Below are 19,691 nucleotides of genomic sequence, written 5' to 3'. Positions count from 1 at the left end.
GAATAGACTCTGCTCTGGGTCTAAATAGAGAGGACCATGCCATCAGAGACTGGATCTTGGACATTTCTAGAGAGGTCTGATAATCTGCATTTCTCATAAATTCCTGGAGTTGAGGAATTAAATCTAAACCTGTATTTCTGACCTTGTCTTCTACTAATTCTCCATATCCCTGTCTCTGCTTGATTTTTCTCCCTAGAATCTATCACCATCTGACATACTATTTGCTTGCTTGTCAGTAAAGATAGGAATTTCATTTTGTTCACTTCTTTGTCATCATCGGTACTATGGGTGGTATACAGTACTGCAAAGTAATGGTTGTCTAATGAATTAATTACTGTTTCTCCAGTTCAGACTTCTCTTCTGAGATCCTGATTCTGTTACCCACTGCCCTGCAGATACTTTCACTTCAATGTCCCATAGGAACTTTAAGCTTAATATATTTGAGATTCAGCTCATCATTTCTCCCACCTCAACCCAAACCCTGACTGCCAGTGCACCCTGCTTAGGCAATAGCCTCACTACAGCCCTCCTACTCAAGGAGAAGGCATCCTTGAGACCCTCTCATCTATATCCTACCAACCACTAAGGTGTGGTGATCTTACTCTTCATGCGCTCTCAAATCTGCACTCAACTCTCCAGTGCTTTAGTTCAACTCATCATTATCTGTTGCCTGAATTATTGCAAAAGGTTCTCTAGTTTCAACATCCTCCCCAATAAGTACAAATTTCTACATATCTGTAATCCTCACTTAGAATCTTTCAATGGTTCTGTACTGTTTGGAGATGTAGTTCAATTGCCTTAACTTGATTCACTAGGCCCTTCATGACCAACCTCTGGCATTTACATCCTCATGCCCTTCAACCCTTGATCCAACAGAACTATTCCTTCTCAATGGGCAAGCAGTGGTGAAGCAAGAGGGGAACAATGAGAGCAGTCTGTCCTGGGTGGAGGCAGCAATGGGCTGTCTGATGCATTGTCTATAGGGAATTTTTTGGTCTAAAGTGGTATTATCTAAAAACCAATTTTTGTAGGAAAAAAATTGGAAAAAAAATATTGAGGAAAAACTCCCTTCTACCCTTTTAGGTTCTGTGGCTGGACCCAAGAATTAAATTAAGATAGATAGGAGAAAAGCATACACATCTTATTTAATATTTTTGTGTGCACACAGGAGACTATTCATGGAAAATGAAGACTCAAAGAAGCACTGAAGACAGAGCTTGTATACTTTTTATTTATTAACTTTTATTTTTAAATTTTTTAAAGAAAAACATTCTATATATTTTTATTTATTTATTTTTTATTTTTTTTTTTTAAGATTTTATTTATTTATTTGACAGAGATAGAGACAGCCAGCGAGAGAGGGAACACAAGCAGGGGGAGTGGGAGAGGAAGAAGCAGGCTCCCAGCCGAGGAGCCTGATGTGGGACTCGATCCCATAACTCCGGGATCACGCCCTGAGCCGAAGGCAGTCGCCTAACCGCTGTGCCACCCAGGCGCCCCTATATATTTTTATTTTTATTAAAGATTTTATTTATTTATTTGACAGAGACAGAGACAGCCAGCGAGAGAGGGAACACAAGCAGGGGGAGCGGGAGAGGAAGAAGCAGGCTCATAGTGGAGGAGCCTGATGTCGGGCTTGATCCCATAATGCCGGGATCACGCCCCAAGCCGAAGGCAGACGCTTAACTGCTGTGCCACCCAGGCGCCCCTCTATGTATTTTTAAAGATTTTATTTATTTGACAGAGAGAAGGAGCACAAGTAGGCAGAGCGGCAGGCAGAGGAAGAGGGAGAAGCAGACTCCCCGCTGAGCAGCAAGCCCGATGCGGGGCTCGATCCCAGGACCCTGGGATCATGACCTGAGCCAAAGGCAGACACTTAACTGACTGAGCCACCCAGGTGCCCCAAAGCTATATACTTTTTAAACAAAGAAATTGCAAATTTGTGGAGAGGTGACAAGACAAAGGGGTTTGGGCTAGGAGCAGGAAATTGCGGGACAGTGACCAAGAAATACGTGAAGGAAACTAATGGAAGATCAGGGTTACTTGAGGTTTGTTTGTCCAGATTCATTTTGGCATTGATTCCCAGTCTCCTGTGATAAAAATGTTCTTCTCTTCCTGATCCAGGGAGAGGAAATTTTATGACCTGATTTAGGTGGAAAGGGGGAGGTCAGAGAACCCTTCCTGGGCCTGCTGTTCCTCAAGTAACTTCACCTCAAAATAATATGTTAAGGCAGCATATGAAGGGGTGGCAAGTTCTGAGCCAGCAATTCTAGATGACGACAGTGAGGGGGGAAAAAAAAGCCAGCCTTCCATCTCCAGAAACAGATCAAATGCAGCAGGTTCGATGCATTACAAACTGATGTGATACAGCTAAGCTCTGTCGTTCTCTTGTTGGACATAAACATCTTGCAGAACATCCACCTGAGACACGGTCACTTGCGCAACATCAAATATCATACAGCTCACTCTCCTGGCTAACACGCTTGACTGCTTTACCAATTACTGCTTTAGCTTTGATTATTCCCACCCCTTCATAGATTAAGATTTACTGAGATGTCCAATCATAGAATTGCCCCATTTTCTAGTAGCATCCAATCCAGAGTGAGCCCTTATTTCCTTAGATCCTGCCCCAAATTACCCACCTGAAGCCCAAATCCAAACCAAGTAGGCTCTTTCTAACACCTTCTTACTGAGACATCCCATAGTTCCCTATGGTGTGTGTTCTCCCTTGATGCAACAGTAAACACAACTTATTCAACTGCATGTGTGTCCCTGTTTGTGTTAGGGTGAAGGGCACTGATAAAATTCAAAATCTACCGTTTATAGGTCTAACTTCTAAACAACTGCTATGGTCATTGTTGAGTTTTAACAAAATACACGTAGCCTTCCAATAAGACCACTTTTATTACACAGGACTTTGCCTGGATTGCATTTTCTCCTTCTCTTGCAAGGCAACCTCTACTCATTCTCAGGCCTTAGCTAAAATACTTCTGGAAAACCACCTTTCAAGTTTCCCCCATCAGAGCTCCTCTGGACCTCTATTTCCTTTTTGACAGTGTCAATGCTTGATTAACTGTTTATTACCACAGCCAGCTTGTGAGCAGTATACGGATATGACTTGTATTCCTCTTGCTGTGTTTGTTAAGAGCACTAAGTAATGAATCCCCTCCCACACCTCAAAGAAATGGGGCAAATAAGTAATCGGCCTAAGCCACAGAACAAGTCTTTTGGTAGAATTCCCCAAGCAGGAAGTTTCTAAATAGAAAGTTTCCTAGGAGGAGTTCCCATAGCAAACTTGTAAGCATCAAAAGAACCAGCTTCATTTTTTTTTTAAAGATTTTATTTATTCAACAGAGATAGAGACAGCCAGCGAGAGAGGGAACACAAGCAGGGGGAGTGAGAGAGGAAGAAGCAGGCTCATAGCGAGGAGCCTGATGTGGGGCTCGATCCCATAACGCCGGGATCACACCCTGAGCCGAAGGCAGACGCTTAACCACTGTGCCACCCAGGCGCCCCCCCCCTTTTTTTTTTTTTAAGATTTTTATTTATTTTTGTGAGGGAGAGAGAGAGAGAAAGGGAAAGAGCAAGCACACATGAGCAGGGGGGAGGGGCAGAGGGAGAAGCAGGCTCCACATTGAGCAGGAAGCCGGATGCAGGACTCGATCCCAGAACCCTGGGATCACAACCTGAGCTGAAGGCAGATGCTTAACCGACTGAGCCACCCAGGTGCCTGAACCGGCCTGTTTTACCTTCCCGCCATTCTTTCAGTCCCTATCTCTCTCCACCCTTTAATATCCCAGAAATATCAAGAAAATTCAACATAAAGATAAGAATAGTAAAAATCCACCAGAGATGTCTAAAAACAAACAGAATATCAAGAATAACAACTGGTGTGGGAGGTGGGGGAAGGAAGACCAGATGTGGGAAATGTCCTGCATCCTAAAGTAGACTCGTGAGGAGCAAGCACGTCCCTCCTTAACCTTCAACCCTCCCAGGTACAAAGTTTTCAGAATTAGGAGTGAAGGGGCAATAAACTTGGGTCTCCGAAGGCTGAGGCAAACCTGAAGAAAGAAAGTAAGATTGACTTCTGGGATGGGGGATAGAGAGTCTCCAGTTCTGTTGAGGATCCATGGCTAGTGTGGGTCAGCAGGTAAGAAGAAGCCAAGCATCCTGGTTGAGAAATGTTTTGATTTTCCCTTGTTGTTAGCATTTTATTTATTTTTAAAGATTTTATTTATTTATTTGAGAAAGAGAATGAACAGTGGGGAGGTGCAGAGAGAGAGAGAGACTGAGAGTGGGGAGCCCTCAGGGGCTTAATCCCAGGACCCTGAGATCACAACCTGGGCCCAAGGCAGACGCTTAACTGACTGAGCCATCCAGGCGCCCCTGTTGTTAGCATTTTAACATGAGGATTCAGAGTGATAAACACACACTCATGTTCCCGAGAGCCCTCCTGTCATTTGTTTAGGGATGACACCCAATCCACAGGAAGGCTCACGGGGGACCCTGTGCAGTCCAGCAGACTTGACCATCAAAGTTGCCCCAGGAAGGTAAAATGATATGAATATCCAGTGTTGATACGAATGTCCTGTGTGGACACTTCAGTTTGTTTTTCTGGTCCAGAAACACAGTATTCCACATACAGAAATACTATACTGATTAAAATGTATGTTTTGAGGCAGAAAAAGATTCCCTACATTATAGTGGGACTGAGAACTTACATGTCAGGCTGAAGCCTGATACAAATTAAACAAATGAGTAACAAACCCTTCCGGAGAGGAGCTTATAATGGAAACACTGACGGGATATAATTATGATCTGGATTTTGATCACTACATTCTATTGAAGACACCTCCAATATACAGTAGTTATGTAAAATACCTGTACATTGTTGTCAAGTGGCACTCGAGAAAAGCGTTAGGGTAAAGTTAATTTTTATGAGCCTTGAAAACCACGGTGATGATTAAATGAAGAAGCCAACACTGCATTCTCTTTGCTACAAAGGAATTCAAGGGAGGTGAGAGAAGGGGGTGACTAGTGGCAATCCACTCAGGTCCTATCTGTTTTGTCTTTACTTTTAAGCGATTCTCAGCCTTCATAGTTTATGTTGAAGGTTTAATTGGAGGAGTGGTACACAAGTGTAGCCTGACAGAATTTTCCCAAATAATTAAACTCAACAATGATTATGGGTTCCCCATACAACATACAACATAAATCACAATTACTATTCTCAAGGAATTTATAATCCAGTGGAAGAGAGATAATCCAAATGCACAAAGTACCAATATGCAGAGCTATACAATGTAGGGGCTATTGGGCCTTACGGCTCCTTGTTTAGTCAGGGGATTAGAAAAAGCCTAGGAAAACTAAGGGCTTAAAAGATGGGTAAAATCTTCAGGAAGAGACAAAAGTTAGGAGTGTTTAGGGCATGCCTGGTACAAGGAAACAGTGAGAACTATGGTTTAGAGGCCCATAAAGTCTGAATGGGCAAAGCACTAGCCAAAGAGAAGTAGAACCTTCCAATAGGTGATAGCCATTAGTATGAGGTCAGCCTGGAGGAGAGCCTGTGAATGCCATGCTAAAGACTCAGAACAAGAAGACTGCATATCTATTGAAGGTTTGTCAGCAGAAAGTAGTTCCAGCAGGTGTAAATGTCTCCAGTAACTGGTAATGCTCCTCAGTGACAGAATTGTCCCCCTTTTTAAAAAAGGAGCTGGGCTATAGATGCTTTTTTATAGATTCTAAATCCCTTTACAATTCTCCTTCCATCTTTTTTTTTTTTCTCTCTCTCTTAAGTAAAGAATACCATTCTACCCTGGCTCCGGCCCTGAGACGTCGTTTAGGCTCAACCTCAGGCTAAGCCTGATCAAGAAGTTCACAGATGAGAATTAAGAAACTGGAAAAAACTCAAAATACACTCTTAGAATTAGGTCACCCAACCTCTGCAGTTTTTTTCTCCTTTTCTGTCTTGGGTCTCAACAGGAGGCAGGCTGGGGGCCTCAGACTAGGGATAATTGACTAGTCATAGGGTGCTCAATATAATGGACAATTGAGTTCTATGTCAGGGAAAGTTGAGCTGAGAATGGAAACCTGACACTTTATTGTTTTTTTTTAAAGATTATTTATTTCAGAGAGAGAGAGAGCATGAATGGGGGCGCGCAGAGGGAGAAGCAGAGTCTCTGCTGAGTAGGGAGCCCAACGTGGGGCTTGATCCCACTGGGATCATGACCCAAGCTGAAGGCAAGCACTTAACCAACTGAGCCACCCAGGCACCCATATGTGACACTTTAAAATCTTCCTATTTTCTTTTCCTAGGGTCCTCAATCTTCATAAAAAGAGTTCGTTTCAATTTTCTGAAAGCTTTTAGTTTTCCGTGTGTGTATGCATGCACATATGCATACATCTGCACACCAATCTCTAAAGAGAATACCTGTGGGGCTCTCCTCTCCCTGATGGGAATACAAAGAAAGGGAAACTTGGTAGAAAGATTAGTCTTTGAAATTCACTAAAAGATTCCATTTCACTGCTTTGGTGTGACAGATCTACCTCAAGTCTGAGGTCCTTTGCCTGGTGATGCAGCATGTGGCCACGGCATCGCTGTCCATGGTGCTGACACATCACTGTGTGCTGGGTAGACATGGTTTTTTCTCTTAACTCAGAAATGATGATGATGGTGAATTAAAGTCCTTGTGGGCACTTATGCCACAATGGCCATCGTTGTATGTATTCTATTTTCTACCTGAAAAGTAACTTTAATTTTTACTATACTGCAGAACAAAATTATCACTTACCTATCCCAATGTATGCAGAAAATTCACATATACTGAGTTCTACCATCTGTCAGTTAATTATTAAAATTTCCCCCTCTGAAAGCACATGGTCTATCCCTCCTTCCCCACATCTATCTACTTACAACTCTACCTGGCTCTGAAACTACTCTACAATCTGATCATAATACCGGCATGGCGCTATCTCCTACTTTCAGCAAAAGAGCAATTGCCTCTTCACCCATCATGTGCCACTGCCATTCCCCTCTATTTCTCAACTCATTCTGGTTCCCAGACTGTATTCCCCTCACCCGATATGATTTTCCTTTCTACTCATAAAAACCATACCTAGATTTCAGGACCCAGCAACTACCCTGCTTCCTCTATGAAAACTTCCTTGATAACCCAAGTACTTTTAGTTGTCCCTCCTCTCCACATTCCTTCAGAACTTATTATTTGACAAATGTGGCACTTCATCTTGAACCATAGCGTATTTGGAAAGGAATCTCAACTTTAATTCTACGCCAGTGTAGTACAATGGAAAAGGCATGTGTTTTAGTATTAGATAATTCTCGATTTCAATTCTAGCTCCACCATTCCCCAGCCTGAGTGAGGTATTTCGCCTTTCAGAGACTCACTTCTCTGTGAAGAATAATCTTTACCCTACATAAAATTATACATGCAGTAAGTTATTTGGCACACAATAGGCTCTTAATAAATAAGTTTTTCTCTCTTCCTCTTCCCCCACTGTAGTCTTCATACCACCTACCACATGTTAAATACATGGTAAATGTGTCTATACTGAAATGCATACAAAAGTCGGCTTGTCTACCCAACTGTGCTATATGATCCACCTGTGAAAACTGGCCATCTCTGAACAAGCACATTTTGTGCAGAGAAGTGTCCATGAAGCCTGGGAGTGCAAACATAAGAGAGACCATTTGAAGAAGATGTTGAAATACTTGGCTCTTGAAATGGTTATATTATTATGATGGCTAATTTATGTGTCAACTTGACTGGGCTAAGGTCTGCTCAGACAGCTGGTAAAACATTTCTGGGGGACGCCTGGGTGGCTCAGTCCATTGGGCATCTGCCTCTGGCTCAGGTCTTGGTCTCAGGACCCTGGGATCAAGTCCTGCATTAGGCTCCCTGCTCAGCAGAGAGTCTGTTACTCCCTTTCCCTCTGCCTGCCGCTCTGCCTACTTGTGCTCTGTCAAATAAATAAAATCTTAAAAAAAAATTCTGGATATGTCTGTGTGGGTGTTTCCCAAAGAGGTTAGCATTTCAATCAGTAGACTGAGTAAAGAAGATAGACCCCACCAATGTGGGCTTCATTCAATCCACTGAGGGCTTGAATAGAACGAAAATGTAGAAAGGTGCATTTGCTCTCTACCTGAGCTGGGATATCCACCTTCTTCCGCCGTTGGACATCAGAGTTCCTGGTTCTTAAGCCTTTGGACTTGGACCAGGACTTACACCATCAGCCCCCGATTCTTGGGTCTTTGGGCTGAGATTAGGATTGGATTCCATGGTTTTCATGCCTTCAGATTTAGACTGAATTACACTATCAGGTTTCTGGGTTTTCCATCTTGCCTGGTTGACAACAGCTTGTGGGACTATCAGACCTCCATTATTCCATAAGCCAATTCCTACAAAAAATCTCCTCCTACATATATCTGTATATATCTCACTGGCTCCGTTTCTCTGAAGAACTCTGATACAGTCATGTTCTCAGTCAGGGTCTGATGAATGAGTACAAACACTGCGAAGCCATGCACAGAAGTGGGCACTGGCAAAGAATACAGTGGATGTGGAGCTCTGACTCCTGAACAACCAGCGCCCCAAACTCTTTAAAATTCAAAGTACAGTGCTGGAGAAATTTCCACTCTCTACAGCATGCCAAATTCTGACATTTTCCCCACTGACATCTTTTTATTTTCTATTATCAGAAAGGGCAGAATTTTTTCTGAAAAAGAGAAGAAGATATACAGAATATCGGTGTTAAGTGTTATTTTTGTTCTTGAAAAGGCTTCTCATAGACTTTAAAAGAAAGCTTTTTTCCTTCAGAGATTTATTTTGATAGAATTATCTGAGCCTTGTCAGGGAGAACAAAATTTTGTGAGCCTACCATACCAGTAAAATGCCAAATTATATGCTGTAAGTTTTTTGTTTTATTATCTCTGGGTCCAGTCAAAGAGAGAAAAGATTTTGAATCCAGAACTATTAGCATTTGGAAACAAAAGAGGCTTCACCGCAGCCACTCCCCCAGGGCTTGCCTCCCCAGCTTTCCAGGCTCCATCACTCAGGTGGGAAGAGGCTGTACCTCCTTCTACTCCACCATGCACGGCTCTTCTGGAAAGCCAAGGAGTTTATAAACGGGATCAATTTCCTCAGCAACCTCTTTCACAAGTTTCAAGCCAGCTTCATAATGAGCTCCAGGACATCAGCACACACACACTCACACGCCCCCTACAAAATAACATTTTACTGAGGGCATCAAGTCCTTGCTGGTCCATCCCAGTCACAGAGAAGTGCCAGTATGCAACGGAAAGAACTTAAACTTTAAAACCAGACACACTTGAATGTGAATCCCAGTTCTATCACTGTCCAGCTCTGCTATTTTGGGCAAATACCTAACCTCTCTGAGCCTCAGTTTTTTCCTGGGTAAAGAGGACATAATAATATCTATGTTGAGGGATCATGGTTAAAAAATTAAATATGTAAAAAACCGAACACACTGGCTTGCCTGTAGCACGGGCTCAATAAATGATATGCTGTTATTACAGAGCGAAAGCTGGAACTACAACACCTGAGAGACAAACTTTAGGTGTTGGAGACACCACAGGAAGGCCACCAGGATGGAAAGAAGTACCAAGAGGGGGCAAGTTGGTAGGGCTGGAGAAAGGAGCAAGGGCCACATCATATAGGATCTCATGCAGCCACGGTAAGGACTCTAGAGTTTTGTTCTAAGGGTGATGGAAAAGCCATACATGACTCTGACTAGGAGAATAAAATGATTAGATTTGTTTTAAAAATGTGACTGGTTGCTGTGTGGAAAACAGACTGCAGTTGAACAGTGAGGAGGCTATTCTAATAGTTCAGGTGACAGCTGATGGTGGAGGGAGGTGATGGTGCAGGTGGCAAAAATGGGTCTGAAATGTAGTATGCCTTGACGGTGGAATTGACAGGGCTCATGGAAGGATTGGATGAATGGAGAGGGGAGGGAAAAATGTAATTTTTAGGTTTTTCCTCTAAGGAATTAGGAGAATGGAATAGCCATGAATGAAACAGGGAAGATCGTGAGAAAAAGTTGGCGTCAGAGATTTCTATTCAATTTCTACATTTTTTTCCCTTATTATTATTATTTTTTAAAGTAGGCTCCATGCCCAGTGTGAAGCCCAACGCAGGGCTTGAACTCACCACCCTGAGATCAAGACTTGAGCTGAGACCAAGAGTTGGATACTTCACCGACTGAGCCCCCCAGGTGCCCCTTCTATTAGATTTCTATCCAAGTGGGAATTGGAGACTGGACCTCGGAGGAGACAGGAATTTGGGTGTCATCATAAAGACAGTATTTAAAAGCCATGAGACTAGAGGAGATTGCCAAGGCAGAGAGAGAAGAAACCTAAAGACTGAGGCCATCTTACTGCAGTGTTTAGAGGTTGGAAAAAGGGGGAAATCAAGTAAAATAGACTTCAGAGGACTATTCTCCTCTGGATTTGGCAACACAAAGTATTGGTAAAATGTGGTTTTGTGTTACCACAAAAGCCTAACTGAAAGTGAATGGAAACCCGGGTGCCTGCATGGCTCAGTCAATAGAGAATCCAACTCTTGATTTTGGGGTCATGAGTTCAGGCCCTACGCTGGGTATAGAGATCACTTAAATAAATAAAACTTAAAAAAAAAAAAAAGAGTGAATGGAAACTGATGAAGTCAAGGAAAGACCAGAATAGACAACTCTAGCAGGAATTTTATTATACAGAGGAAAAAACCAGGGAGTTGCTGAAAGGAAAAGTAGAGCCGGGAGGTTTTTTTTTTTTTTTAAGATGTAAAATATATCAGAACGTATGCTGATGGGGATCATTCAGCAGACACGGGAGCTTAATGGTGCAGGAGAAAGAAGGGAGAATTTCAGGAGTGAAGTCCTTGAGGAGGCAAGAGGAGATGAGAGCTGAATATAAGTGGGAGGATTAACCTCAGACACAATGGATCATAAGAGGAAAGAAGGCCAAGTTTATAGGCACAGATGCAAGAGGCTGGTAGAATAATTGTCTTGCATATTCCAGAACAGAGCCTGGGCCAGGGCACATTACTAGATCCTATATTGGAAAGGGTGGCGTTCTATTATACCAAGAGATTTCACAGCACAGTATAGGGGAAAGTTAATTTTATTTTTCTCCTGGTTCCCTCCCATTGACCCCTCCTGCCGTCCCTGCGGCTTTTCTAACCAGACTCCAGCATGGACACTGCATGCTAATAAGACAATACTTGGTCCAATCCCAGGCACTTGTTTCTGAATAATTAATCTGGCACTTTACCAGCACCTACGAGCCTTGGTTTTTCTGATGATTAAATAAAAGGCCAAGGCTCTTAACAACCATCAACTAGCTTTTCGGTATGGTTTGGCTCCATGTCATATTAACACACTGGGAAGTCTGGACCGATCTGATGAAAGGAGAACACCCTCCCCCTTTTGGCTCTCCACCAAACCAGAGCTCAGACAGCAGGGGTTCAGCTTAGTCACTCCAGGGAGATGACGGGGGGTAGGATGTCCCGACAACTCTGACCCCTCACACCCATTCGAAGCATCACCTGGGACCCTCTGGCTTTTCTGAGCAACCATTCAAGTGCCGTGTTTGTTTGCTTTCTGGCAATTCTCATGTCTCCCTCCTCTCCATCCTATAGTCTTAACGTTTCTCCTGAATGTGCATGTGATCAACATCAGCTTAAGTTCCCCAGACTGCATGACTCGAGCCCTACATTCGAAATAAAAGAAAGTCCTGTCCCTACTGAGAATTAAACAAAAACAAAACAATCACAGGTTTCTCTCAGCTCACGTTTGAAAATGCCAAGCAGAAGCCCCACCTTTTAGACAAGCTTTGAGACTTAACGATGACTTTTCAAGAAGAGAATGAGGACTGGTGAGAAACGGGTTTTTGGGACGTCCTGCTGGGGCTGCAGAGCTTGCTGAATTCACAAGGGGCATCAGAGGCACTGAGATGGCAGAGATTGTTGTGGCAGAAGCAACTGGAAAATGTCCTGAGACTGAAACACAGACAGATTAACATCACCCCGGTGGACACTAATGACTTGCACTTTGAAATGCCAGAGGCTCATACTGCCAGTTAAGACAAGGAAAAAACACATTTCTGGTCTCCAAAGACCTTAGATCTTTCCAAACTCTGCAGGCAAATGCAGCCATCATGAATTTCTGCAGCTGGGGAGCTCCTTTGCGCCGCTAGGGGAATCACTGCCAGAGTTGCTATGGGCAGTGTAGTCAGTAAAGCTGAATAAAACAATCACTGAAAACCTCCCAGAGGTTAAGTTAGTAATGATTCAATTCATAATTCAATGTATTCAAGCCTACAGAATTTCCAAATGGCAAGCTCCTTTTGTGGTATTAGGTAAACCACTCTTTCCCCTGAACATTCACAAGCTCAACAAATGGGTTTCTAAACAAGTTTTATGATTTACCATCGACAGATAATTAGAATGTCTTTTCAATCACTGGCATCTGGATAAAGTAATTTTGTCCCAGCATGGGCATTTCTAGGAAGCAAAAAAAAGTCAAAGAGGAAAGAGCTTGCTGGAAGCATGCTCAAAAAGGAAAAATTTTCAAGAGCTGCTCTCAGCTGCAGGAAGGGAATGTTCCCACACCAATTTGATTAGCAAAAGAAATGCGGGCTTTGAGTGGTGGAGATCAACAAAAGGATATCCAATGTGACTGAAGAAAGGGAGTATCTGGTTAAATATCTAAAACTGCAAAAGGGAAGGAGCTAATAAAATGTAATGTCAATCTCAAGAATTCAGTGCTAAATGCATCTAAAGTTCACAAGTAAGCAGGTTTCTGAAGTCAGTTTGCCACTTCCGAATCTGGTCAGCAAATAATGGTGCACCATACTAGGTGCTACAGGCAAGGGGAGAGAGAAAACCGGACCTGAGTTCTTAGTCAATTATTTTTTTTCTTTTTAAAGTAGGCTCCATGATCAACGTGGAGTGTGAACTCATGACCCTGAGATCAAGAGTTGCATGCTCTACCGACTGGACCAGCCAGGCACCCCGCTAAGTCAATTTCTGTTATGGTTGAGAAGGCAAGAGTAACAGGACAAAGGGAGGATAGAATTCAATGCAAATTGTGTGATGCTGATTTTAAGTTGAGTCTAAAAAGGTCAGAAATGAGAGAAACTAGTGTTGGCTGGGGTCGAATAGTTCCTGGGAGGCAGAAGACCCCAAACGAATCCAAACATTTCTCCCCCTGGCCTGCCTGCAATTGTCACAATTATTGCCATGACGGGCATTATTTCAAAGCAGTACAGGGTAGTGGTTAAATAACTGGCTTTGGAACCAGCCTGCATGGTTTTCAAACCTGGTTCAACCACTGAGTCGCTGTGGGATATTAGGCAACTTAGCCTTTCTGTGCCTCAGTTTCCTCATTTTAAAAATGTAGTTGATAACGGAATCCATATGATAGAACCATTATGAACGTTAAATGAGTTAATTGATGTAATTCACTCAATACATTTATAGTTTGGTGTGCATCAGAATCACCTGGGAAGTTTATGCAAAATATGTATGTTGTAGGATCTGCAGAAGTTGAAGAAACTATGCCCCCTAGAGCACCTAATTATATCTGGGGAGATGGTGGTAGTGTGTAGTGTAGAATTTAATCTAGACTTTTTTTGGAAAGTCGTCTTTCCAAGCCACTTGGCCAATAGGCGATTCCACTTCTGCTCTAGGGTATTTCTTCTCAACCTCTTGCACTATTTGGCTGTGGAATATTTTTGGTGTGTTAGTTTCAACTTGGGAGTATATCTGATTTAAAAAAAAAATTCAGTCGTCCTTGATTTGTTCCTTTTTTGAAACTTTGAAGGATAGCTTGGTTATATTTTATTCTTTTGGCATTTTCAGTGCCTTTTTTTTTAAATGTAATGAATTTATAATCAACAAAATGATAAAAGAAATGATGAGAACACAGAGAATTAAGACATTTAAATAATAATAAAAAAGAATAAACACTCATTCATGTTTAGAGGAAGCCTGCTATTAAAGAATCATGATCCTATCCAAACTCAACATTAAGGAGAGCCTTTAATTAGTGCAACAGCAAAAACCCCTCAAATTAGCTTAAGTACAAAGGCGATTTGTTGGCTCAAATAATTGGGAAGTCCAAGGGTAAATTTGTCTTCAAGCTCAACTGGATATAGAAACACCAATGAAGGGGCACCTGGGTAGCACAGTCGTTAAGCGTCTGCCTTCGGCTCAGGGCGTGATCCCGGCGTTCCGGGATCGAGTCCCACATCGGGCTTCTCCGCTGGGAGTCTGCTTCTTCCTCTCCCACTCCCCTGCTGTGTTCCCTCTCTCGCTGGCTCTCTGTCACATGAATAAATAAAATCTTAAAAAAAAAAAAAAAAAAGGAAACACCAATGAAGTCATCAGGCCTCTCTCCAGTCCTTGGCTCTGCTTCTCTACACATTCTCATTCTCTACCGAATACCCTAGATGTCTTCATGGCGCAGGAAGAATGGCTCCCAGCAACTACTGATTCACATCCTCATGGTTGATGACTCTGGGATTACGTATTTCTTCTACTAGCCACAGTTAGTAAAATTCAACGAATTATGTCAATTATGCCTTACTTTGGGTCCCCAAAACAATCATTCTAGCCAAAAGGATGGGATTGTCTCATGGGCTAGGCCTGGGTCATGTGCTCATCTGGTGACCAGAAGTGGGGGATGGAATCAGAAATCAAAAGTATGTATATTGGGGAAATACTGCAGACCAACCCAAAACAAACTGCTGACTAAAAAATCCTTCTAACATGCAGTGATAAACACATAACTTTCTTCCCATATATAATTCATTTTTTTAAAAAGATTTATTTATTTTAGAGAGAGCGAGAGAGAAACAATGTGTGCACGCACAGGGCAAGGGGATGGACAAAGGGAGAGGGAGAGAGAGCCTTAGCAGACCCTGTACTGAATGGAGCCTGACATGGGTCTCTATCTCACCACCCTGAGATTATGACCTGAGTAGAAACCAAGAGTCAGACACTCAACCGACTGCACCACCCAGGTGCCTCCCCATAATAATTCAAAAAATGCTTTAATCTAACATAATTCAACTGTCCCACCCTTGACTGAAAACATTCCACTCACTCTTCAGTGGGAGACAACCTAAAGACACACATTGTTTCTAAATCCTGCTTTGTGTAACATATTTTATTTTGTTTATTTGACCAGAGAGAGAGAGAGAGAGAGGTGTGCAAGCAAGCAAGCATGACCAGGGGAGCAGCAGGCAGAAGGAGAAGCAGGCTCCCTGCTGAGCAGGGAGCCCAATGTGGGGCTTGATTCCAGGACCCTGGGATCATGACCTGAGTTGAAGGCAGATGCCTAACGACCGAGACACCCGGGCACCCCAGGGTAACATATTTCCAGGCCACTTGCATTTCTCCCACACAGGCCTGGAAAGCAAGATGGATAGCCAAGAACAAGAGCCATACCAGTGTCTTTGCAACTTAATGCAATGGAAAATCCATATATTCTTTATTGAGTCCAGGTAAATGCTATTAATCTCCCTCTCCAAATTGAACTGAAATTATTGGAAAGCAAGTTGCATAAAACTGTCCAACTTTTTAAAAAAAGTTTTATTTTTTTATTTATTTAAGTAATCTCTTCACCCAATGCGGGGCTTGAACTCAGCACCCAAGATCAAGAGTCACATGGTCTTCTGACTGAGCCAGCCAGGGGCCCCAAAAGTGTCCACCTTTTAAAATGTAAATTATTTTTCAACCCTTAGAGAGACACAAGCTAAAACAAAAACTCCATATTATCTATTGATCTAAGAAAATTAAATACATTTTCTAATTCCTTAAAAACAATACAAACAAAAAACTCCAATTACCCAGGAAATTTAAAAGGCCCATGACACATTTTAGGAATTAACAATGACTGTTAATAAAGATTTCCTAAAGTTTATGCTTGGCTGTTGCAAGGATTATAACTGGTTTCTGTCTTGAAGGGGCTCAGTTTATAGTACACTGAAATGCCAATTATGTTTGACTACTTTTCTGTATTGATTTATCCAGACACTATCTGCCCTGTGGGAAACACATAAACTTTCAGCCTTCACACATGGCAACACTGGGAAAATATCAGCAACAACCTCTTGTTGCCAGTGCTGGTTACTTTCTTATAGTAAATGACCCCGCATCTGTCTTCCTGGTTTGTGTGCTTATGAAAGAATTATTATTTGACAGAAGTGTTGCTGAAGGGTGTAACAACAACAAATTAGACCTCCACTTATAATGAGAATCTGGGGGCTATGTACAAATAAAGGTCTGAGCAGAATATATTTTGAATAATTGTGAATTACACACATGAATAAATTTGGATATGAAAAATGTAGTCACAGAGGAAGCCCTTGATTCATCAGACAAGTGCCTTAAGAGAAAATACAATCATAACTAAACATTAAATCTGCTGCTTAAAATATGTTAAGGCTTTTAAGCAAAATAGGCTTTTAAACTCAAGACAATCACTTGGTTCTTTGCTTCCACTATTTTGAGTTCATTTGTGTGAAAACTGGAGGAGACTCCAAAAAGGCCAAAACAAGTAGGAATGATCAGTACTATTTTCTGATCCTTTGTGATCTGTCACATGTTGTTATGAGGCCAAAAAAAAAAAAAAAGTTTAATTGACCAAAGTAAAAAAGTGATTAATGTCTGTTGCCTTGTAAATTTTCCATTTACGGTGTTGAATACCATACTTTCAGCTCAAATTTTAAAGATAAATGTTTCCTTAAAAAAAAGCCAAACAAACCAACAAAATACCACCACAGCCACTCTGGACAACAGTATGGAGGTTCCTCAAAAAGTTAAAAACAGAGCTACCCTATGACCCAGCAATTACACTACTAGGTATTTATCCAAAGGATACAAACATAGTGATTCGAAGGGGCACCTGCACCCCAATGTTTATAGCAACAGTACCCACCATAGCCAAAATACGGAAAGAGCCCAGATGTCCACTGACAAATGAATGAATAAAGAAGATGTGGTATGTATGCACAATGGAATATTAGCCACCAAAAAGAATGAAATCTTGCCATTTACAATAATAACGTGGATAGAACTACAGGGTATTAGGCTAGTGAAATAAGTCAGTAAGAGAAAGACAAATACTATATGATTTCACTTATATGTGCAATTCAAGAAACAAAACAGATGAACATAGGGGAAGAGAAGGAAAAATAAAATGAGACAAAAATTGAGAGGGAAGCAAACCATAAGAGACACTCAACGCTAGGAAACAAACTGAGGGTTGCTGGAGGGGAGGTGGGTGGGGGCATGGGATAATTGGGTGACGGGCATCCTTAAGGAGGGAACGTGATGTAAGGAACACTGGGTGTTATATGCAACTGATGAATCACCAAATTCTACCTTTGAAACTAATAAAGAAAAAAGCTTTAAAAAACCCCCATCACTTTGGTCTTTTTTTTTCTGACCACCACTTTGGTCTTAAATGAAAATCTTTGTCTCAGATTGTAATGGCTACAATCTCAGATATTTCATATGACATGTAAAATTATTTAAAAAATGATTTAGGAACAACAGCAAGTTTTGATTTTTAAACAACTAGCTGCTGAAGAAGTCAATCAACCCTGTCGCTCCTATGAACAGTGTCCAGCTCTCACAGGTACATTTGCCTGCTGGGTGCTGTTTACTTTGCATTTACATTGACATGATTGAGTACAGTGCTTTTCAAACTTCTAGTTATGCTACATTAATGAGTATCGTGAAATCAAAATACAATCAGCATTTCAGCTTTTTCTTTAAGAAAAAAGAACATTCATATACATACAAAAGTAGAGAGAACAGTAAAATCACCAATATTCCATGATTATCAAGATACTGTCACATATTTTATCGCATCACCAAACAGCCCATTGTCACACCTAAAAAAGTGAGCCATAATTCCTGGTATTGTGCAATACATTTCAGGTGTCTAAAAAATGTTTTCTTACAACTAGTTTGTTCGAATTAGGATCGGTCAGCATTTTATTAATTTATTTTTAAAAGATTTTATTAATCTGAGAGAGAGACAGAGAGGGAGACAGTGTGTGTGTGAGAGAGCACAAGCGGGGAGAGAGGCACAGGGAGAGAGAGAGAAGCAGGCTCCTGGCTGAGCAGGGAGCTCCATGCGGGGATCAATCCCAGGACCCCGGGGATCACCACCTGAGCTGAAGGCAGATGCTCAACCTACTGAGCCACCCAGGCGCCCCAGGATCAATCAGCATTTAAAAAAAAAAAAAAGTGAAATAGAAGAATAGATACTGAATATCCATGGGCATCACATGTAGTAGGGCTCGTTACTGTTTTATGACATTTCTTTTCGTATGTGTGTATTTGTGTCATTTATAAAATGTATTTTCTTACCACTGGTCACAGTCACCGAAGTGTGAAAGCCACTGGTTTAGTGATCTTCTCCTCTACTCCATAGGCTCTGGGCAGATTTCAGTCTCCAAAAACACATTCTGCAGTTTAAGGAAGGATATATGTCAGGAAGGAGAGCTCTGTATCTTTGCTTCTGCTGTTCCCTTTGCCTAGAACTCCCCTCACCACCATGCTTACTATTTCACGTCTTTCCCTGCCTCCAAGGGCTTAAGAGTCATGGAAGCTTTTTCTGTTCTCCTGCCCAGCTGTCACTTGGTTTGCCTCTTCTTTGTTGCACTCATCACACTGCCTTTGGTAATGGTTATCTGGATACAGTATGGTATAAACCACTGTATAAATTAAGCTCATTAAGTGTATCATGTATAACTTCTTTGCCCTGTGATTTAACTTGCTCTGTGCTTTGCTTATGCTAAGTTTTGAGGAGTTTGAGACACTAGCTAAAGGTGTTAGGCAGTGTCAAAAAAAATCAGACTCCAAGAAGAGACTGGAGAAGAACCCAAATACATGAGGTTTAGACTAGATCGTGAAAAGCAACAATAATGGTAGCCACCACATTTTTCAGAGCTTCCTATGTGGCTGGTACTGTAAGAACTTCACTTATTTTATCTAATACTCCCGAAAAATCTTGGGAGGAAGAGTATCACTAGCGTTACACATCAGGAAACCAAGTAGTTAAGTACATTTGCAAAGTCCAGCATCTAAACTGTCCTTCCAATAAGATTCTACCCAGAGGCTATGGGACTCCCAATTTTTTAACCAACATTTGAATCCACTTCATAGTTCAGAATAAACTAAGGGAGAAACTACAGATGATCAACTTGGACTTCTCTTCCACTTTGTCACAGCTTCTGCAGTCTAAAGAAATTGGACGATTTGGGAAGTCTGAACTGAAAAACAAGCAAACCCCACTCTTTCCCTCTTATACACATGCACAAAACACACAGACACACATGTGTGTGCATGCACTTTGCATGTGTTAACTATTCATTCTTCAGACCACAACCTAACGATCCTTTCCCTGGGAATCTTTTTTTTTTTTTTTTTAAAGATTTTATTTATTTATTCGACAGAGATAGAGACAGCCAGCGAGAGAGGGAACACAAGCAGGGGGAGTGGGAGAGGAAGAAGCAGGCTCACAGCAGAGGAGCCCGATGCGGGGCTCGACCCCATAACGCCGGGATCACGCCCTGAGCCGAAGGCAGACGCTTAACCGCTGTGCCACCCAGGCGCCCCACCCTGGGAATCTTTTTGACT

The 19,691-nt window shown here is 41.9% G+C and overlaps 1 protein-coding gene across 8 annotated transcripts in view; it reads right to left on the bottom strand.

The window, feature by feature from the left end:
* The window catches only part of LOC109491102, an 88,246-nt gene that overhangs the window by 65,133 nt on the left and 3,422 nt on the right, over nucleotides 1-19,691 (bottom strand). For 3 of the 8 annotated variants that reach the window (XR_004624860.1, XR_004624862.1, XM_034659069.1), the window contains exons 2-3: nucleotides 18,420-18,517; nucleotides 11,853-12,032 (exon numbers count right to left, since the gene is read on the bottom strand). Coding sequence is in view for 1 of the 8 variants with exons in the window: in XM_034659069.1 (XP_034514960.1) it covers nucleotides 11,853-11,973 (121 nt within the window). In the remaining 7 variants the exon portion in view is untranslated. The other 5 variants (XR_004624859.1, XR_004624861.1, XR_004624857.1 and 2 more) reach the window with 3 other exon arrangements.

This window comes from Ailuropoda melanoleuca, chromosome 4 (assembly GCF_002007445.2).
Source record: "Ailuropoda melanoleuca isolate Jingjing chromosome 4, ASM200744v2, whole genome shotgun sequence".
Lineage (NCBI taxonomy): Eukaryota > Metazoa > Chordata > Mammalia > Carnivora > Ursidae > Ailuropoda > Ailuropoda melanoleuca.
The sequence above is the reverse complement of the archived record's forward strand: the minus strand, read 5'-3'. Positions and strand labels throughout refer to the sequence as shown.